The following is a 23,559-nucleotide window of genomic DNA, read 5'->3' as shown; positions in this document are numbered from 1 at the left end:
TCACATATGTGCAGCATGACTTTGTCATCAAGGAAGGCCAAAAGGTACTCCACACACTCAGCATCCTCTTCAAGAATGAAGGCAGGCTGTATCCCTGAGGAACTCTCATCAAAGTGGAGTTGTTCCAGGAAGAAATTGGAACCTTCCGTCCACATGAAGGCATCCAAGGTTCCCTCTCGTGGCGATGTAGGTTGGGGGAGGGTGGATAAGGGTGGCTGCGAGGCAGACTGGGCCATTTCAAGGTCACTCCGACTGACCCTAGGTTGCCGTATACCACTAGCAGCCCTTACTCTAGACAACTCTACTTTTACGACGAGTAAGAGATTTAACTCGTCCCCTACGGCCTGCCTTCACTGTAGGTGCTGGTGGAGACTCCGACGACGAAGACTCTAGAGAAACTTCGGCTGAAGAGGTGGAAGATATTAGTGATGTGGGGCTGGGAGAGCGGGAAGATGATTCACCTCGGGATTCATGGCAGGCTGGGTCACACGGGGCCATTGTTCTGGGGCTAACCCACCTCCTCTTCACTCCATTTCCAAATTCCTTCCCTTGCTGCACTAAGGGCTCCTTTCTCTTGGAGCCAAGACGAACCTGGGACAGTGAAGCACTCATACTTGGAGTTTCTGTCACCATTTCCTCCACAGGCTCATCACACGATTCACAAGAAAGATCGTAGTCACTGTCCATCATTATCATTAATAAATCACAAGTTCATGTTCAACAGCAGAGTCACTTAGTCCTTTACTTCTTCTCACATGAGGTTTAGTAGGGGTATAGGTCACAGGGCCCTTTGCAGAGGGCTCAGAAGTGGCAGAAATGGAGGGGCACAAATCCGACATGGTTTCATCTCAATAGACGACAGTAAGCTGAATGACGTGGCATATATGGGCAGCCAAGGGTTGACAATGTCAGTGTGGTGACAGCTGCTAATTTATATGCTATGAAATGATTGGCACGAAATCTAGAAAATACATAACAAATTAGGTAGTTCCAGGTGAATATAAATATCACTTAGGCTTCTCCCTTCCTTTCTTATATATATACAGTAATCTCTATACTATCTGGACGCCCACATTCTGGACACCCCACTTACCGGACATTGTGAACTCAAAAATGGCCAAAAAACGAAAAAATCCCCCCAAAAAACTATTTTTTCCCTTCCCGTAATTTGAAATTGCCGTGCGGCGCCAAGCAGCTGTTTACACCATGGCCCCTTTACCCCATCCTTCCTCCCCCCTCCCCCCTCCCCTGTCAGGGTTGCCATTTGGTATTTTTTATTACCAAACATGGGCCAATTTGGTAATGAATCAGAATAATGCATTACCAAATGGATTTTTCACATGCATGAGGATACACAGGATGGAGATCGTGGATTGTCTGCTCTCTCCGATTAATGTGCTAGACTACATAGCGTGAAAACAATCAACATGCTGTTAATTATAAGGAGAGTGATTACATGTATTTCTACTTGTATATATAATTAGTGAAGAATAAATGCTAGCTTTACAAATTTGGTAATGAAAATCGAGGAGTTTAGTAATGTGGCTGTTGCGATCTGGCAACTCTGTTTCCCTGTCACCAACACTCAACAGTTACTGCTTAACTTTGATCACGAGTGGATGCCTATCAGTGTGGATGCCACACGTGCTCGTTTTTTTTGTGAATAAACAGTGAATAAACTAAAATACTTCGCCAGTAGACCACACGGGAATTTACAGTGTTGTGCAGTGTTAAGAAATTAGAATTTAGAGTGCAAAGGATTAATTGTGGAGTGCAAACTGGCGTGGTGCAATTAACAATGTGCAGTGTTGTAACAATTATAACTCACAGTGCAAAGAATTACTGTAAGTGCAGCACAACACTGGATTACTGTACATGGTTCAAGAGCATTTTCATCACTCCCACAGCCTAAGAAGGCGGTCACAGACGTGCTGTAAGTACCCTGGCTGAGGTACAGTCACTTCTAATTCCTCATTCTTTGGTTCCTTTTCATTTATTTCATGCTTTACGTCCATTATTGGTGTGAATAGGTTTTAAATAGGTTTAAATAGGTGCTATGCATGTCCGGTAGGGAGTTATTTAGGTGGCTTTCAAAGTTAGGCTGGGTTAGGGACCTCAGTGCCAGTCCAGCAGGCAGGTGCCCACTTTCCAGATGCGACCACTTTCAGGACATGCCTTTGGCCCTATTACGTCGGATAGTGGAGGGATTACTGTATTTTTATTACGAGAATAGGTCTATCTATCTATCTATTGCCAGACGCCTCAATCCCGTTTGGGGTGGCCACAAACAAATCGCCTCCAAGTCGCCCTGTCCCCCGCCATTTCACTCCCCTGCTCCCAACTCACACCCCCCTCTCTCATATACCTCTCCACCCCATCCCTCCATCTCATCCTCGGCCTCCCCCTCCCTCTTCCCCCCTCCACCTCACTCACATACACTCTCTTCGTCAGTCTTTCACCCTCCATCCTCTCCACATGGCCAAACCACCTCAGTGTGTTCCTCATAACGCTTCCTATCACATCCACATCAACACCACAACACTCCTTTATATCCTCATTTGTCAGCCTGTCTCTCCACGTGACTCCACAGGCTCCTCTTAAATAACTCATTTCCACTGCTCTCACTCTTGACTTGTGTCCTTCCAACAATGTCCAAGCTTCACTTCCGTACGTCAGAGTTGGTATCACAATACTGTCATATAGTAACTTTTTCACTTCCATGCTCACTTCCCTGTTTCTTATCACTGCTTTCAAGGAACCAGCAACCTTTCTTCCCTGCTGTACCCTTTCAAGCACTTCACCCTCCAAACCTCCATCCTTACTCATCACACTACCCAAATACTTAAACGTACTCACATTTTCCAATTCCTCACCATCCAACCTCGCTGTACATTCACTAACTTCACCTCTCTCAAAGACCATCACTTTACTCTTCCCTACATTCACCTTTAGGTTCCGTTTCTTACACACTCTCTCAAACTCATCCACCAAGCCTTGCAGCTCCCCTTCGTCTTCACTCAACAACACAGTATCATCTGTAAACATCAGTACAGGGAGTTTCCAAACACTATCCTCTCTCACCAGGGCGACTCCAACATCCACTACCCTACCTTGTACCTCTTTTATTACCCCATCCATGTACAGATTGAACAACCATGGAGACATGACACATCCCTGTTTCAAACCAACTTTCAAAGAGAAAAATTCACTTAGTTCACCATCCACACGCACTGCAGCCTTCGCACCATCGTACATAGGTCATACAGCATATTTCAAGCGGAAATAAGCAGGGAAAATCAGCGAACGACTGCACATGGGGTATTGCCAGGTGATAACTAGCCAATTCCAGGTGTATGGCATTATCAATTACCTTTTTTCTTTTTTATACAGTCAACCCTCGGCTATCACGGGTTTTGCTATCGCGTTTCATGGCTATCACGGACAGGTGAAATGCAACACGATTACCTTTATCGCGACCTCAAATACTGCTATCGCGGACGATGGTCGGCCAGAAACATTCAAATCGCGCGGGCTCCGCCCATGCGTATACTCGCGCCCTGATTGGCGCGACGTCACAGGCTACCAGAGCGCTGATTGGCCCAAGACATGGTTACAGCTACCCATCCTTCCCGCCAAGGCTCAGAGAGAGTCCGCGTTACCAGTCGACAGCAGCTATAGCCGTGAAGACCTATTGTTCAACCACAATGGCCACCAATACCCCATCCAACCCTCCTACCATTGGTGCACGTAACGCGGCTAACCCAGGACGGCAAGTGAGGAAGAGGAAGAACCTGCCTTATGCTCAGAAACTGGAAATTGTGCGGCTGATCGACGGTGGTGAGAGCAAGTGCAGCGTGGGGAAGAAATTTGGTATCAACGAGTCCACGGTCCGAGGAATCTACCAGAAACGAGAGCACATAAGGAAGCACATGGAATTGGCATCGTCAGAGGGAGCCAGCAACGCCTTGCGGAGTCGTAATCAGGTGCTCCTTAAGACAGAACAGTTGCTGGCCAGGTATCTTGATCGGCAGGCACGGAGGAACCAGGCGGTGGAGATGCGTGAGGTCATGGACACAGCCAGGGAGATAAATGTTGGGGTTGCAAGGAAGCTGGCTATTGCACAACCACCAATGTTTGTGGCCTCCAAGGGATGGGTGGATAAATTTATGAAACGGCAACGGATCAAGAACAAGAAAATCAGTGGTGAGGCAGCAAGTGCGGACATGGCAGCGGCTAAGGAGTATCCCGACTTTTTAAAGCACGTGATTGAGGAGGGCCAATATACACCTGACCAAATATTCAACATGGTTGAGACGAACTTCTTTTGGAAAACTATGCCCAGGCGGACATTCATCACAGCCAACTCTGCCCACGTACGAGGAAGGAAGGCGATGAAGGCACGGTTCACCCTCTTGTTTACAATGAATGCGTCAGGAACATGCCGCCTTAAACCAACAGTTATTCATTGTGCTAAATGTCCACGGGCCTACAAGCGACAGGATATGAGCAACCTGAATGTGCACTGGATGTCTTCAAAGAAGGGGTACATGTCGGCAAAGCTGTCGCAAGATTGGATGAAGGAGGCGTTCATTCCCCAGGTCAAGAAGCACTGCGCCCAAAACAACATCCGCTTCAACATTCTGTTGCTGCTGGATAATGCCCCAGGACATTCACCTCTACTGAGGGATGCAGACCCTAACGTCAAAGTTGAATTCTTGCCACCCAACACGACATCATTGATTCAGCCCCTGGACCAGGAGGTAATATCTGTGGTCAAGTCTGCCTACTCGCGACGGCAATTCAGGATAATGAGGGAAGCTACCAAGGATGCCCAGCTCATCCAGCACCTAGTGGACAGTGATGGTGATGATGATGATGATGACGAAGTGCAAGGTGATAGTGAACATGACAGAAAAGTGTTTCTTTACTGGAAAAAGTACAATATTAAGCAAGCTGTGGACTTAATGGTGCAATGCTGGGATGATGTGACACAGAAAACAATTCATTACGCTTGGCGAAATATTTTGGAGGAGCTACCTGAGGACCGACATGGGAATGTGGCAGGTGAGCCACAGTCTGTGCAGGCGGAGATTCAGGCAGCAGTGGAAGAGGCACGGCAAATTCCTGGGACTGGCTTTGCTGACACAACGGAGGACGACATTCGCGACATGATTCAGCCACCCCCTGTTACTGCAGCCGACATCCTAGAGAAGGAGAATGTGGCAGAGGAGGACATGAGTGAGAGTGGTGAGGAGAACATCGGTGGTGATGCTGGGAGTCGTGGGGGACTCAGCATAGCCAACATAAAGGAAATCATCGACTTGGGTGTAAGGCTACGTCATCTCATCGAGCAAGATGTTAGCACCAACAGTGAGGCAAATTCTTCGGCGATTATGAAGGCACTGGAAGGTTACCACCAACAATACCATGCCCATATCAACAACCTACAACAACGCCAGATAACAGACTTCCTACGCCGTCGCAACGAGGCTCAGCCCAACCCACAGCCAGGACCATCCCGTGAGCCTCAGGTGGATTCTGATAATGGAGCTGATGACTTTGAAGATTTTGAGGGTCCCTTCCAGACTCCTGATGAAGCTGATCAATTCCTAGATGAGATAGAACGTCGGAGGGGTGGCCAGTAATACTCCACCCCAGCCTCAGAACCCCTTCAACCCACCCAAGCCCCTCATCCTCTCCAAAAACGTTAAGTAAAATGGCTTATTACAGTTAATTCTGTTTTATTTATAACCTTTATGTACTGTACTGTTGTTAATTTGCAGCATTGGTTTGTAATCCCAGGTATTTTAGTGAAGGAGATGTGAAAATAGGGTAAGGTTGGGGTAAAGTTGGAGGTCAGGGAACCAATTAGAATTTTTCCCATTAGTTCTTAAGTATGGCTATCGCGATTTTGGCTATGGCGGGTCGCCTAGGGTACCAATTACTCGCAATAGCAGAGGGTTGGGTGTATATATTATTTTGTATAAGAATAATGTACAGGGCTCATTTCAGTGGACGAAATCAGTGGAAAAATCTGGGCAAGATTTGCGTAGCGCAGCACGGCTGGGCAGGCAGGAAGGGAGGGTAGTGGAGGGGAGGTAAGGAGGGGAGTCAAGAACGGGGAAAAGTGAACAAATTGTCAACAATGGATGGAAATACAGATGACATTAGCAGTGCTGACTATTGTTGGACACTGGCAGTACTGACAGATGATACAAGTCAGCACTTGAAAGCCCAGGCGAATTAAAAATAACACAGAATCACAAAAGTGACATCCTGCGGTATGATCCATTGTGCCCGAGCGTCACGAAAGCAATGCCCCGCAGTTAAGGGGTTAACTCTCCTCCTCTTACCGGCTCTCTTTAAGCTCTGTCTCTTCGCTGTACTGCTGCATCTTTATCTCTTGTCTATCACTACTTCAATGGTCATTGCTCCTCTGAACTATCTGCTTGCATCCCTCCACCACTACGGTGGGCATGTAGCACCTGTTTAGCAACAAATTCTCATCTCTTTTCTGTCTAACTCACTAATACAAGATTTAACCATAACTCCCAATCCTTCATGTATGCAACAGGTCAACTCTGGAAGTGTCTCCCTCTGTCTGTATTTCCTACTGCCTATGATATCCAGTCTTTCAAATGCAGTATGTCCTGGCATCTCAGAATGAACAGACCTTCAATTTGGCTTTGTTTTTCCTTAGGGAACAATTTTGCATACTCCTTGCCTTTGGTTCCTTCTTTCTAGCATTTATATATATATATATATATATATATATATATATATACAATAACCTCTCAAATAACGCGAGGGTTAGGTTTCTGGAGAGGTCGCATTAGTTAAAACACGTTATTTGAACATAATTTTCCCAAAAGAAACAATGGTAACACTGGGGGTTACGTTCCTGGACTCTGGGAAAGTCTACCCATTTGGGGAGTTATGCTACTCTAAACTTAAAAGCAACAATATTATTTTGAAAGAAAATCCACATAAAAAACAAAAACATTATAACTGGGGAAAAATAAACAACATTTGGGGCCCTAGTTGGGCCGAAGCGTTCTTTACGTCTCCCCAAATACATACTGTTTTCGTTTTCTAAGTGGATTTTCTTTCAATTCTGCTTCATTCATGGCACTGTGAAAGTTCCTCAACATTATTAATGCATTAGTAGGTCATAAAAACACTAAAGTAAAAGCAACATTTTCATTATAGTAAGTAGGTCACAAACAATAACAACACACACCCTCATTTCATCTATGCATCACTTGTCGTCTGCTGCCGTCCCTCCTCACCCCTCTCCCCCACCTCCCGCTGCTCCCCACCCTAAATTTGTTGTCCCTCCTCGCTCTGCTGTCCTTCCTCTTCCTCTTCCTCTGACTCCCGTGCTACTGGTGATGAAGATAACTCCCTTAAGATTTCTGTCTTCTTCATAAAGAACTGCTCTATCTTGGTCTGAGTGGTTTTCTTCTTTCTGTTCTGCAGCATCAAGTTGTAACAATTTAGATCTGCCATCACTTTCCTGGCCAAATTTTGTCCAAAAATGAGCCAAATTGCTCAGAATAGGGCCACTCTTCATTTTCAAATACTATAGTTCAAATAAAACCAGTTTAAGAAACACGCAAATAAAAAACTCTATTTCTGCAAAAACTCCCACACAAGGTCTATCAGCTTGGGACTGTCCAAGGCACGCGCGGCTAATCTGAAACCATCATGTACGTGTAAAGTCGCGTTAAATTGAGAAAGCCTTGTTAGTTAAACATATCTTCTTAAATATTTGCTCATGTTAAAACGAAAACGCTTTTTTTAAACTCGTGTTAGTTGAGAGGTTATTGTATATATATGTAAAGCATCTTAAATGCAGGACCAACTTGCCTAGCCCCAGGCTCCTACACTCCTCATGGGGCAATGTAGGATTGGATGATGGATGGATGGATGGATATATATAGCAGCTGTTGTTATCAAAGCAAGATGAAAATCTACACTCCTGCCATTATTGTGCATTTTCGGGTCAAAAACATCATTACTGTGCACAGAAGCTGGTTTTTGCCAACAATGATGTGCAGTATCTGTGGTTTCTGATGACTGAGGGACTCAAAGATGTGACCCTACTCTAGGAGTTAATCCCACATGGTGAAGACCACAAGCTCAACTCTTACCCTTAGAACCCCATACCTCAAGCACATCTCAGGTCTCTTTATGCTAGACATTTCTCCCTTATTGGGCCCTTTTCATCACTTTCTATAGCACAATCCTATATATCCGGTATCCAGCTAATTAGGTTATAAGGCAACTGGGAAAATTCATGGACTGGCAAATGTGTAAACAAAAATATAAGTGTGTCCCACCCCTGCACGAGATATGCCACATTTTCATGAGGTTTTCAAACTGGTCGAGACCGGCTGAGACTAGTCCCATGGCTGTTCTGGTGAGACAGTTTCAGAAATATCAGACCAGTCAAAATTGGTCTTAAGTGGTCCTGCCCTGGAGCCAGGACTGGGTTTACCTAGTCCTGTGTACAAAGGATGCATGGTAGCACTAGACAACAATGAGAGCCAGGAGCACTCCATGTCCAGGGTAAACAGCTGATACAGCAAAGATGGTCGACAGAAGTAAAACATACATACATGCATCATCTAATCCGGTGTAGCCCCATGAGTAGCATAGGAGCCCAATACTAGGCAAGGTGGTCCTGACCCTCAAGATGAGAGTGACCAGCCTGACTCATCCCTGAGTGGCATTATGTGAGAAATAAACCCCCACCATGCCTTGGATATAAACTTGTACAGGCTCAATCTGACTGGAGCACCTTAATTACCCACTAAATCACCAGGTGCCATAATCTGGTTATATGTTTACCACCCAGTGTAGTAAATGGTTTTCTTATGTACAGGAAACCATTTAGCCTGTCACTCAGTATAGAGTCACCCATAGACAGAAAGGAAGAGGAAAGAATGAAGGAAGAAATGAAGAAGGAAGAAAGGAAAGGGCATTCACCCAAGAGCTACACTACATCAAGTAAGTATATGGTGGCACTAAATATCATTTTAAAAAGTGAATTTTGCACAAATGACAGTTAACAGTGACACTGGACAGTGATGTAAATGTTGATGTTACTTGAAATTAATACTTATTTAACTCTGAATTGAAAAAGATGATCAATTATACCTGAACTAGTGAAACAATAACGTCTACAGACAAATTCAAATTTTGTGAGTCTCTATGGATTACTATGGTGGTGGCAGGACTTACAACTATTTCCCAGAAATAATTCCTTTAAGATGAGTACTGCATCCTTTGCCTCAGGTTATTAGTTCTCTTTTAACTTAAAAGGGAAGCTACAGTTATTTCACTTCATGGAGTACTGGTAACTCATTATCATGATTCTAAAAGTGACACACTGGCAAGCTGTCATATTTTCTTTTACATGACACTGAAACACCTACTGTGTACTTTAATACTGATGATATTTACTGCGAAAATAATTTATTACCATCTTATTCTCTCTGTTTACATAACTCAGCTGATTCTATCACAACTCCACCCACTCCATCCTCCAGTGTCTGGACAACATCCCCCGGAGGACAATATCCCCCCATGCACAATATCCCCTGAGGATAAAATCCCACTGGACAATATCCCTTGACAACAAATTTTGCCCCATTTTTCTGTACTCTACCTCCTCACCCTTACTGGTTACATATCGCAGATCATACAGATTGACCCTGTGTTATATGTTAGATTTGGTTAAAATTTTAAGTGGGGGTGCTCACCATCCACTCACTTGATGTTGTGCTGCTGTCGGGTGTCTGCCCTTTCCTCTCCTCCATCCTTCTTTCCTTCCATCCTCTTCTGTCTTTCCTTCATTCTTTCCTTGTCCTTCTGCCCACAGGTAACTTTACATTCCCTCTTCTTTTTTTCCTTCATTCTTTCCTCTTCCTTCTGCCTGTGGATGACTCTACACTGAGTGACATGTCAAATGGTTTCCTGTACACCAGGAAACCATTTACTATGCTGGGTGGTAACCATATAACCAAATTTTGGCCCCTGGTGGTTTAATGGGTAATTATTGCGGTCCAATCGGATTCAGCCGGTGAAGGTTTATATCCAAGGGATGGTTGGGGTTGATTGCTCGTTTAATGCCACTCAGGAATGAGTGAGGCTGGTCACTCTCATCTTAAATGTCAAGACCAACTGCCTAGCCCCGGGCTCCTACACTCCTCAAGGGGCAATGTAGGATTGGATGATGAATGGATGGATGGATTATTAACCTCAGAGGATACTGTGTGCAAGGGGATATTATCTGGGGGATTTTGTCCTTGGGGGATACTGTGCATGGAGGGATATTATCCAGGGGGATTCTGTCCTCAGGGAACACTGTGCATGAGGAGATACTATCCTCTGTGGGATATTGTCCTAGAATCCCATCTTCCAGTCAATAGAAGCACATTAAAGATGGAACTGGTCTAAAATCCATTCTCGTGAGCATCAAGTAGGTTCAGAAAACTTTGATTGATCTTGGATGGTCTAAAAAGATCTCTCGAAAATTTGGCTACTGTCATGTGTCACATGAAACTGGGTGAAGTCGTTTCCAGTCAAGGTCGTTTCCCACCTCATCCCCTTCCCAGCCCTCCTTCCCCCTCTTTCCCCTCCTCTAATTCAGTCGCCTTCTATTCCTCTTCAAATCACCAGTCGGCTTACAACCACCAGTCAGTATATCAGCATTCTTGCAATTGTGTTGTTGTATCATGATAGTGATTTTTATACTCCTTGATTCCTAATGTGCAAACTAATCTTAAGTGCATTGTGCTCACCTTGAAACAGAGGCTGGACATGTGCAACTGACTTGAAAAAGGTGAACATTACAAGACACTGGTAACAGAACTGAACTCAGGAAATTTCACGATTTATGGTTCAAGTCTCAGGGACCGAAACTCAAAGAATTTTTCATGAAAAACACTACAAATAAATGCACTGAAAAAAGGCATACTCTTCATCGGCCGAAAATGTGTGGTACCACTATGGTTTTCAACCTAACAAACTGACTCTAAGTACCAACAACCTTGCAATGTCCTAAAATGTCTTGGCAAGTCCATTATGTTAAATACTATTCATTACTTTCTTCACAAAAAACATTGAAAAATAAACTAAAGAAGTAAATCTTGAGCATTTACTAGTAAACTGATTTTGGAAAGAAGCGTTGTACAACAGAATTATCACAACTACCATACACTTGTGTACAGTACTATATACAGCCGCGGCCCACCAATTTATTCCACACCTGATTACCGTCACCTCATCCCTCACTCACCACAGCTGTTTTGCAGATGTAATAAATACATATGAATTGTAAGCATGGTAATTTTTTCCAACAAAACAAACCTTTATTTCTATCAGCTAGATTTTTCCTTCTCTCCCAATGCAAATGCATTCTAAAATGAATTTATACATCATCTTAGAATGCATTTGCTTCAGCAGAGAAGATAAAATCTATCTGATAGAAATGGTTTGTTTTGCTGGATAAAATTACTGCACTTGCAATTCATACGTGTTTATTGCATCATCCGCACAACAGTTGTGTGGCCAGTGAGGGGTGAACTGATGGTGGACAAGAGAGGAATAAAATTGGTGGGCCGTGATCGTATACACAAGTGTGAGTATGGGAGTTGTGATAATTCTACTGTACAACAATTGTGTCTAAAATCAGTTCACCAATAAATGTTCAAGATTTATTTCTTTAGATTACTTTTCCATATTTTATGAATAACAAATAATATATTTAACAAGGTAGGGTAGTGGATGTTGGAGTGGCCCTGGTGAGAGAGGGTAGTGTTTGGAAACTCCCTGTACTGTTGTTTGCAGATGATAATGTGTTGTTTAGTGAAGACGAAGGAGAGCTGCAAGGCTTGGTGGATGAGTTTGGGAGAGTGTGGAAGAAACGGAATCTAAAGGTGAATGTAGGGAGGAGTAAAGTGATGGTCTTTGAGAGAGGTGAAGTCAGTGAATGTACAGTGAGGTTGGATGGTGAGGAATTGGAAAATGTGAGTACGTTTAAGTTCTTGGGTAGTGTGAGGAGTAAGGATGGAGGTTTGGAGAGTGAAGTGCTTGAAAGGGTACAGCAGGGAAGAAAGGTTGCTGGTTCCTTGAAAGCAGTGATAAGAAGCAGAGAAGTGAGCATGGAAGTGAAAAAGTTACTACATGACAGTATTGTGATACCAACTCTAACGTATGGAAATGAAGCTTGGACGTTGCTGGAAGGACACAAGTCAAGAGTGCGAGCAATGGAAAAGAGTTACAGTATTTAAGAGGAGCCTGTGGAGTCACATGGAGAGACAGGCTGACGAACGAGAATATAAAGGACCGTTGTGGTGTGGATGTGGATGTGATAGAAGCATTAGGAGAAATACACTGAGGCAGTTTGGCCATGTGGAGAGGATGGAGGGTGAAAGACTGACGAAGAGAGTGTATGTGAGTGAGGTGGAGGGGGGAAGAGGGAGGGGGAGGCCGAGCATGAGATGGAGGGATGGGGTGGAGAGGTATATGAGAGAGGGGGGGGGTGAGTTGGGAGCGGGGCAGCGAAATGGCGGGGGACAGGGCGATGTGGAGGCGATTTGTTTGTGGCCACACCGAACAGGATTGAGGCATCTGGCAATAGATAGAATAGATAGACATTTAACAAAATTAACCAACTGCATGCATTTTCCACTGCTGCAAGACAGTGCAATCACACATGTTATGTCAATGTAGCGTGTTTAACCCCTTAAACGCGGCCGTGTACGGCCGATCCCCCATGTGGCGGGGTTGTAGCGGGGTCTGAGTACCTGTGGGAAAATATTTGCCAAAAATCAGAGATTAACCCTAGAACATTAAAATTTTTATGGCATATAGTACTTACATTCAGCTTTCTCCTGAGACAGATGTTGAGCCTTCGTGGACTACCAAAGGACTTGTGAAGACTTGCAAAGTTGGGTAACAAAGTCTTCACTTTCACACCTCCAGAAACCCGGTTTTCTTTCTACCACAGCCTCAATCTGTCACAGTACACTTTATACAACAACGTACAGGTAGTTTGGAATCCATATTTGTACAATAAGCACTGAAAATAAGACTATAATGAACGGAGCGTACGGCCAACATGCAGCGCGGCGGCGATCTTCCCGTCACTGAACACACATTTCCATTTTCACAGCTAAAAACACGTATACTACATTATTTTCCCTCATAGTACTTCGCAAAGGCTCACTTGGCACTATTACGGCCCTAAAAATCACTGTCACTGCCAGTATTGTGAAGCGGGAATGAGGAAGACCACCGCGGCGCGAGTTTATTCAGCCTTACGGCAGGCACTTTATTCTCGCTCCTGTCGGCCACTCGCACTTCATTTCTATCACTCACTTTCACTCTAGCTGTCAGTTTTTTGCCTTATTCATCAGTGTCACTGTCATTTGTTATAAAAATAATATTTTCTACACAACAAACTGTCACTGTCAGAACATAGAATAGAAACATATGCTTTCAACTTCTTACACTGGAGTGACTGTCACTCTCAATACTTATATTATTACCATGTACAATTATTTACACAAAAAAACACTGTCACTGTCAGTGCTTTTACAACTACATACACTAATTTACACTCATCAGACTGTCACTGTCAGTACGTAAAAGAAAACTAAACACTAGTATCACTGTCACTCTCAGTATTATTTTCAAGATTCTTACCCTTATTTTCAATATCTAGTCAGGCTGTGGTAGTCAAAGAAACACGGGTCAGCACAGAGGGGAATTTTGCACTCTTTGCACTGCAAGGAGGTGCGCCTAAATGTTCTGTCCTGCCTGGTAGTGTGGCTGCACACATGACACCTCCTGAGTGCTTTTCCCCTCTTGGCAGTGGCAGGCAGTGGCTCCAGGCGGTGTCGCTGAAGGTAGTCCTGACACTGTAGGCGGTCTGGAGGTGTGTGTGGGTGGCGCCTGGGACCTGATGGCAGTACCTGCCCAAAACGCTGGAGCAGCTGGTACACACAAGTCTTTGAAAAATGCCGGAGAGAGTAGTTTGCTGGCTTCCTGTTCTTGATCTTATACAGGATGAAGGCATTCAGTATGCACATATCAAGCAAGTGCAAGAACACCTTCCTGTACCAGCGACAGTTCCTCCCCAGGGAGTCTATCTCTCCGATCATCATGTCAGACTTGTCCACCAGCCGCATATTGACGTTGTAGTCAATCACAGCATCAGGCTTCATCACAGGCTCACGTCCTTCTGTCGACCTTCCCTGTGGCTTGCATTTCCCCCTTGTGAACTGTAGTGAGCACATTGACGATTCTCTTATCGTGCCACCTGATCGCCAGCATCTTGTCAGTTTTCTTCAGGTGCACGTCTCCCCACTTTGATCTTTCAGCCTCGGGGAAGGCAGGGTAGTGTGCCCTATTGCTACGGACAGTGCCACATGATCCGACGCCGTGTTCAGAAAGGTACTTGGCGAGTTTGGGAGCTGTATAATAATTGTCCGTATACAGGATATGATTCCCGCCAAAGTACTTTTCCAAAAGCACTTTCACCACAGAACCAGAGAATCCAAGGGGGTCAGTCTTGTCCAAGTCCACATTGCTGGCGGTGTAGATAACGAAGTCTAAGATGAACCCCGTCTTGCAGTCGCACAGCACGAAAAACTTTATTCCAAAGCGGTGGCGTTTGCTAGGAATATACTGCACGAACCGAAGACGGCCCCTGAACAAAACCAAGGACTCATCAATCACAACTTTCTTGAAGGGGTGAAGGAACGTCGTAAACTTATCCTTGATCAGGTTCAGGATTCCCCCTCACTTTCCATAGTGGGTCAGTTTGGGAAGGCTCATCGTTGTTCGCAAAGTGAATGTAAGTCATGAGTTGCCTGAAACGATCGCGACTCATGTATTTATTGAAGATGGGTGTGGGGCAAAGATCGTCAGCACTCCAGTATTCCTCGAGCTTGTGCTTCCAATTGTGGGGCATCAAAAGCATCAAGCTGATAAATACAAACAGTTCCCTGATCGTTACAGGAACCCATGCTGCCATCCGCGACGTGGATGGCGTTGCAGCTTCACCTTCACCTTCACGAACTGCAGCAGATTGCCCCTCGAACCTGTTCATCTCGGTACAAATCTGCTCCATTACTTCGTTATCCAGGAAGGCCAACAGGTAGTTCAAACATTCACCATCCTCTGGGACAGGGAAGTCAGCCTGTATTCCACACCCACTGGCATCAAAGGGCAGATCTTCCGGCACAAAATCTGAGCCCTCAGACCACACGTAGGCATCCAGAGTGCCCTGCCTAGGCTGGGAGGTGGTGGGGGCGGCGGGGGGTGAGGCAGGCCGTATGGCAGTGGGTGAGGCAGGCGGTGAGGCAGAGGCTGTGCTAGGTCGTGTCGGTGTAGTGGTGGTGGTGGTGGGGAGATAAGCCGAAGGTTCAAGGTCACTCGCAGTGGCCTGACTGGTGAGTTGCCTAATGCGAGTAACCTTAGCAAGTCTTACACTAGGAGACAATGTTCTACTCCTACTAGCACGGACACTGGGCCTACGGAAACCTCTACGTAAACTAGACTGCCTACTTCCCTTCCGAGGTGGTGAAGGAGACTCCGAAGACTCCGGAGAAAGTGCAGCTGCAGATGACGACGAGAGAATGGGGCTGGGTGTGCGTGGCGATATGGCGGCGGCGGCGTGACGTGGCGTAGGGGACAATGGCCGGTCTGAGGAAGACAATGGCTGGGAAGCTGGGTCACCACTTCGTCTCCTCTTGGACACCTTTCCATACACTAGGCCCCTTTTCACTGGAGCCTTGCCTGTTGAGGTGCTGGGCACAGGAATAGTCACTTCTGGCGCCTCAGACTCAGCACTCGATAGTGTGTCTGACTCTGCCAGGCTAGATAAAACACCGACGTCACTTCCATAATCCATGGACGCTTTCAATAACTCACTTGCTATAGCCGAGTCACTAAGTCCCTTAGCAGTTCCTGGTAAGGGTTTGTAAGGGGTGGAGGTCACAAAACCCTTTTTCGGAGGGCTGGAAGGCACAGACTCGGAAGAGCTTGAGTTTGACATGGTGTCACCTTGAAAGATTCTGGTGGACTGATGCTAAACAGGGGCAAACCGCGGGAAAAAATGATAGTGTGACAACTGGGGAAACAAGCGTTTCCAATTAGCATAAAGTGCTTGCGAGAGGAAGGCGCAGATTGACACATATGAGCCGTCCGCGCGCTGCCATATCGCACGACGAGGGAGGGCCGGGCAGCGGTGCGTGGGTGGGTAAAAAAAATGATACTTGGCAACAACTGAGGTCAGTAGTACAAAGGTCAAGTGTGCTAAAAGTAGCTAAAGGGTGGCGGTACTGATAGACAATACCAGCTGGAGCCTGCTTGCCCGCAGTTATTCAAAATTTACTAGAATCGCAAACGCGACGATCCGCCGTTATGTCCTTTTGGCCGAGCATCGCAAATGAGACGATCCGCGTTTAAGGGGTTAAGAGGGGGTTATGTTTCAAATGGAATTGTTTGTGTGGCCCTGAATACAGGTGGTACTGTATATACTGCAATGATTTAGTCAACATATAAGAGCATACATCAGATATCTGTGAAACATCAATAACCTGGGGGGTAAATTCCCCAAGCTTCCAGGTTAACTGGGCTTGTATTATATTAACCTAACTGTGCCTATGTGTGCTTCTGACACTTACCATAACAGTATGTATGTATGTATTTGGTGGGTGTAGTAAAAGGGAAAACTTTGGTTTGTAAGTGGGATGCCTGGTACCAATTAGGATAAATCCCATACATTCTGTGCTTGCTTTCATTATCACACAATTCCATTATCATGCACCGTTTTCAGTACCAATTATGCTCAATTACCAAGGGATCTGCATAACAATAATTAAAATTAAATACAGTAATCCCTTGATTATCCAGACGGTCCGTATCCAGCCATGCTCCGCTTCCAGATGTTAGGCCTTGGCTCTATTATACCCATATCCGGATTTATTTGTCCGTAATCGGACATAAAAGTTCTAGCTTCAGTGGCTGGCCAGCCTACGAAGTACCTGTATTTAAAAAAAAGAAAAAAAAAGAAAAAAAAAAAAGGGTCCATTGGGTGGCTCACTGGTCTCTCTGTCCATGCACGGCTAACAGACTATAACCCACAAGCTGAAATAAAATGGCTATCCAGTTCCCTACCGAACGGTTGATATCCCCCAGCTCTCGATCACCAGTAACATATCGGCAGCGCATGAAGAAAACAAAGCATAACCCACAAGCTGAGCGTGAATGGCTGTCAGGCTCCTACCGAATGGTCGAAATCCCCCAGTCACCCTGATCACCAGTAACATTCCAGCAGCGCACGAGGAAAACAAAGCGTTACCCACAAGCTGAGCTAAAATGGCAGTCTAGGTCCTTACCAAATGGTGAAAGATCCCTGGCTGGATGGATTAATGGGAACGTACTGGCCTCGGAGGAATAACACAGAGCCTAACCCACCACCAGAGCAAAAGCGCCCATCCACCTCCTCACTGAACGATGAAAGTCCCCTGGCATCCCTCGCTTCTCCCCCTGCCCCGTCCCTCCTCCATCCCTCCTCAAGCTCACCACTTCCCAGCTTATCTCCCTCCCTCTCCCTCAGTCCTCCCCATCTATACCTCGCCCACCATCCCTGCATGAATTTTTTTAGTTTTTAGCGTTTTATTCCAATACTGTTGGTCATATCGAAATTCCGAAAACACCACAAGGAAGCTCATGAAATTCTGCATCTAGACATATGCTTAGTTTTTGCACGGTGTGAGCAAAATTTTGCGCTATGATGTTGGGAAGTTAATTGATAGTATTTTTATCTCTATCTATCTATCTATTGCCAGACGCCTCAATCCAACAAGTTTATTCTCACTGCTTTTCTGTACTTTTACTCATCAGTTTTGTGTTTTTATTAGCTTATGTTATAGTATAAACAACACTGAAGATGAAGGTATACAATTTGTACAAGATAGTATAACCAATTTCCAAGGGGCATACTGAAACTGAAAGAAATGTTTATCTTTCTGCCATGGAGTCAGCCATCACTCTTGCTGTCTCAGAAACTTTTTAAATTCATGATAGGGTTAAAAATACTGCAACTGTCGTCTTCACTGATTTTTTTGTGAACTTTCTTTGTTTATGCATTGCTTTCTTAGTGTCTGGCATTACAATGGATATTCCCATGTGTGTTTTGATGTCTACTGTAAATACAGCTGAATGACCAGAGAACACTGCCAAATTAGGCGGGGTACTGTACAACATAGGTAGACTATTTGTAAATTTTTTTGTTTGTGCATTGTTTTGCTAGTGTCTAGCACTACACTGGACATACCCACTTGTGTTTTGATGTCTAAATATTGTACTGCTGAACGACTGCAGAACACTGCCAAAACTAGAAGGAGTGCTGTGCATATTGGTATATATATACTTTTTGTTTATGCATTGTTTTCTTAGTGTTTAAGATTATAATGCATATTGCAATGTGTGCTTTGACGTCTAAAAACTGACAAAAGACCTCAGAACACTGCCAAAATTATGAGGGGTGCTGTACATATTGGTAGTTGTTGTTGTTTTTTTTTTTTTTTTTTTTTTTTTTTTTTTTTGTGTTTGGGATTATACTGCATAGGCCAGAAGGAGCTGAAAGACCGCAGAACACTGCCAAAATTAGGAGGGGTACTGTGCATACTGACAGTTTTTATTTTTATTTTGTTTGTTTGTTTATGCATTGTTTTCTTAGTGTTTAGGATTACACTGCATATTGCAATGTGTGTTTCGATGTCCAAAAACAGCCAAAAGACTGATGAACACTGCCAAGATTAGGAAGGGTACTGTACATATAGGTTGGGTATGGGGACAGTAGAGGATATTGCTCCATATCCTGACGCTGCCCGTATTCAGACATTGCCTGTATCTGGTCATGCCTATGGCTCTATTATGTTGGATAATTGAGGGAGTACTGTAATACAATCATCATAATCATCATCTAATCCTGTGTTGCCCCAAGAGAAGTGTAGGAGCCCAGGGCTAAGCAAGTTGGTCCTGACATTTAAAACGAGAGTGACCAGCCTCACTCGTCCATGAGTGGCATTAAGTGAGCAGTAAACTCCAACCTCCCCTTGGATATAAATTTGCTCAGGCTCAATCCAATTGGAGCAGTTTAATTACTCACCAGGTGCCATTATTTGGTTATATGGTTACCACCCAGAATAGTAAATGGTTTCCTAGAGTACAGGAAACCATTTGGCTTGTCACTCAGTGTAGAGTCAGCCACAGACAGAAGAAAGAGGAACGAATGAAGGAGAGACAGATGAGGGAGTGTAAAGTTGCCTGTAGGCAGAAGAAAGAGGAAAGAATGAAGAAAAGAAAGCCAGAAGAAGGAAGAGGAAAGAACGAAGAAAAGAAGACAGATGAGGAAGAGAGGAAAGAGCAGACACCCGAAGCAGCACTACACTGAGTGGGTACAGTATAATAATAAAACAATAATAAATCATGAGTGTCAGTCATCATCATCACCACCGCCAACAACACTGTATTTCTATTTTTTTTTTTTTTTGTCCACCTGATGATCTGGTGAGGCAGAGCTCAGAAAGTAAAGAAAGAAGAAAAAAAAAAATGATAAAGGTATAACTAATCAACAGCATGACTAGTGAAATGAACCAAACACACATTTATTTATCATTCATAAATAATACAGTGGCCTTACGTCCAGTATGGTAATTAGATTAAACAACACTGTCGTACTGGACTAATTCCCTACCGGAGAAATAATAAACCTTATGGGGAAAATTATTTAGATAAGAGAAGACTAATTTAAGGCACAACAAGCTCTAGAATATTGTAAAAATGATAGGCAAACGCACAAAATTGCAAGTAGCATGCACACATGCATTCATACGCACACACAGTGGTACCGTCCAACATGCTATTAGGGTGTTAGCATGCCAGTAAGCACAAGGAGACTGACACTCACTGATGTCACCTCTCCCAGCTAATTCATGTTCTGATTAGCTGTGGCACCTCTCAACGTCTCAGAATAATGAATCCCCCCCCCCCCCAAAAAAAAAGGGTATTCATGCATTGTGGAAGCAAACATAACTAATATCAGTTCTCTGTAGTAAACGAAAATATGTCCTACTGAATGTTTTGAGTGTCTGCTGTACTAAAGGTGATTTGTACAATGTGTGTTGGATGCGAGGCCACTGTAGTGGTTGCAACCTCAGACCCATCTAAATGTGAACCTGGCAGACTGCAGGCCAAAGCTGCTTTCTTCTGCAGTTCATCCTTCCCCTGTCAGCTGATAGGAAGGGAATTGAAGGATATCTGTAAAACCAGCCACTGCTATTGCCTGGGCATATCAATGCCACCAGTTGAAGGCATCCCTCATCAGCACCATACAGTATATATGTAGTAGTGTCTTGTTATACCTATGCCACAGCAGATGTCAAGCAGGACAGTGATGGGCGAGACCTCAGCAATCTCTCTCACAGTGCTGTATAGTATTTCTGCTCCCTGTGTGTTGACCTGCAAAACGGAATGTAAAATATGTGATGACTGATAGTATACAATTTTCTGAGAGTTCAATTGTTTCCTAGGTTATGGAAAACTATCTCGTTTGTAACTCAGTGCAGAGCTGCCTGAAAGTGGTTCTACATACAGTGAGTGCATAGCAGGCATTCTCACCTACCAGATTAAATGACAATACATGTATATAAGTAAGCAGAAAATGTGGTTATGAATATAGTATTTAAAAAAATGGGCAGATTTGCATGGCCATGTGAAATGTAAGAGGAGTGAATGAGGAGAGCTAGAGGGTGGACATGGTGAATGTGTTCAAGTGTGCAAGATATGCCATGATGGCATTGTATGAAACAAAGATGATAGGGTGTAAAGTGCAAGAGTGGAAGGGTGTGAAATGTGTATGATCAGGCATGAACGGGCAAGGATGATCCAAAGAAGGAGTTGCCTTGTTGATGAATGAGGTGTGGCAGAGTGGAATGTGGGATTACAAATGTGTCAGCTTCAATGAGATGTATGTATGTCAAGTTCAAGTTTGAGGAGAAAGTGGCAGTGATTGAAGCATATGCACCGTGTGATGACAGGAGTGAGAGCTGGATGAAGCTGTGGGAGAAATGCCCAGGAGCTATACACTTAACTCCCACTATTCAACAGGGATGCATTCCATAAAAAGTGGTTGAACAATGAATTGGTCAAATAATGGACCAATTATTCCCATTAGATTAAGAAAGAGGGGGGTTAGGTTCCTGACCACCTTCATCACTCAAAAAGTATTCAATAAAGATGGAAAAATACCAGTTAATATGAATCAAAGTGACACAGAGATTTGAACTGTTTTCCTATAGACCTACGTTCTCTTGGAAAATTATTTTAGTACTACATTCATTTCAGATGACTAATATTTGGTTTTCGATAAAAAAACATTGGAGACCAAACAAAATATATCTACTGGGCAATATTAAAGCAAGCCACCTGAACGTTTTCGATAGTGTTTATTGCCGAATCTGGAGACTGGACATGATGTCACCACATTAAACAAACTCAAATGTACTCAATTTAAACCATAAATAGTAGTGGAAGCCTAACTGGAGGCACTGAAACCTAACTGCAGGGTTTCGCCCCCAGGACCCCCAAAAGATTATAACCTACCTAACCTAGTGCAAACTAAGACGTGCATTAAGTAAAACTGGTGCCAAAACATTATTATGCGTTAAGAGAGTTTGTTAATCATTGGCGCAATCGTCCTCAGGGTTGCCATTTGTTATTTTTCATTACCAATGTGGGACAATTTGGTAATGAAAAATTTGTTCGGTAATGAATCAGCATGATCAAACGGATTTCTCGTGTATGAAGATACAGAGGATGGATACAGTGGATTGCCTGCTCTCATTGATTAATATGCTACCCTACATAGCATGAAAATAATCAACATGCTGCTAATTATATGGGGAGTGATTATTTCCATGTGTATATATAATTAGAGAAGAATAAATGCTTGCTTTATGAATTTGCTGAAGAAAAGTTAAATTTGGTAATGAAAATTGAGGAGTTTGATAATGTGGCTGAGTTCAGATCTGGCAAACCTGACTGTCACCCGACCATGCGATGGCGAAACACTCACTCAGGTTGGTGAGCACATGAATGCGCTTGACAGGGGTAACAATAGGGGTCTTAGGTGGAGCCATGGTGGTGCTGCAGTATTCCACAAGGTCAAAAAAGAAATGCAGACGGATGAAGAGGCAACCGATCAGCAGGTCAGAGCACAGGAGACAGGCAGCTCAGCCAGTCTGCCTGGCAGCTTTGTCAAAATGGCAGGGATAATCATGTCAAACAACGAAAAAGGGTAAAGATTTGTAAATGTTGAAACAAATAATTGTCGAATAACGATCGGTCAAAAAACAATGGTTTGGTGTAACGTGATTGTAATGGGCGATATAAATGGTGGAGTAGGCACCTGTCCTGATGTTGACATAATGGGCTGTAATGGAGTACCGAGAGAAAATGATAATGGAAATATATGTCAGGAAAGAAGGTTGTGCATTTCTAACTCATACAGTAATCCCTCCACTATCCGATGTAATAGAGCCAAAGGCATGTCCGGAAAGTGGTCCCGTCCGGATAGTGGGCCCCTGCCTCCTGGACTGATACTTATGGACCCTAACCCAGCCTAACTTTGAAAGCCTAACTTTGGAAGCCACCTAAATAGCTCCCTACCGCACATGCATAGCACCTATTTAAACCTATTTAAAACCCTATTCACACCAATAATGGACATAAAGCATGATATAAATGAAAAGGAACCAAAGAATGAGGAATTAGAAGTGACTGCACCTCAGCCAGGGTACTTACAGCACGTTTGTGGCCACCTTTTGTAAGGTTTTGGCAGTGGTGAAAATGCTCTTGACGCACGTACAGTAATCCAGTGTTGTGCTGCACTTACAGTAATTCTTTGCACTGTGAGCTATAACTGTTTAACACTGCACATTGTTAACTGCATCAGGCCAGTTTCAACCGACAGTTTCAACCGCCAGGTTTGCACTCCACAATTAATCCTTTGCACTCTAAATTCTAATTTCTTAACAATGCACAACACTGTAAATTCCCGTGTGGTCTAGTGGCGAGGTATTGCAGTTTATTCACTTTAATTCACAACAAAAATGAGCAAGTGTGGCTTCCAATATGATAAGCTACCACTCGCAATCGAAGTTAGGCAATAACTGTTTGGGTGTTGGTGAGGGGGAAACAGAGTTGCCAGATCGCAACAGCCACATTACCAAACTCCTCAGTTTTCATTACCAAATTTAACTCTTCATTACCAAATTTGTAAAGGTAACATTTATTCTTCAATAATTACATATACAAGTGGAAATACATGTAATCACTCTTATAATTAACAGCATGTTTGATTATTTTCACAATATGTATGTTACCAGGGAAAGAGCAAACAATCCACCATCTCCATCCTGTGTATCCTTATACGTGTGAAAAATCTGTTTGGTAATGCATTACTCTGATTCA

General features: G+C 43.9%; 1 protein-coding gene across 1 annotated transcript in view; it reads right to left on the bottom strand.

Moving 5' to 3' along the window:
• The window catches only part of LOC145405302 (tRNA (uracil-5-)-methyltransferase homolog B-like), a 74,850-nt gene that overhangs the window by 32,214 nt on the left and 19,077 nt on the right, over positions 1 to 23,559 (bottom strand). Inside the window, exon 7 of the mRNA XM_080276722.1 lies at positions 20,451 to 20,547. Within this exon, the coding sequence (XP_080132848.1) occupies positions 20,451 to 20,547 (97 nt within the window). The remainder of the gene's footprint in view (positions 1 to 20,450; positions 20,548 to 23,559) is intronic.

Source organism: Coenobita brevimanus, chromosome 66, assembly GCF_032717465.1.
Source record: "Coenobita brevimanus isolate Jiangsu-jjx chromosome 66, ASM3271746v2, whole genome shotgun sequence".
NCBI classification, from domain to species: Eukaryota; Metazoa; Arthropoda; class Malacostraca; order Decapoda; family Coenobitidae; genus Coenobita; species Coenobita brevimanus.
Note: the sequence above shows the minus strand (reverse complement) of the source record. Positions and strands in the feature narration are given on the sequence as shown.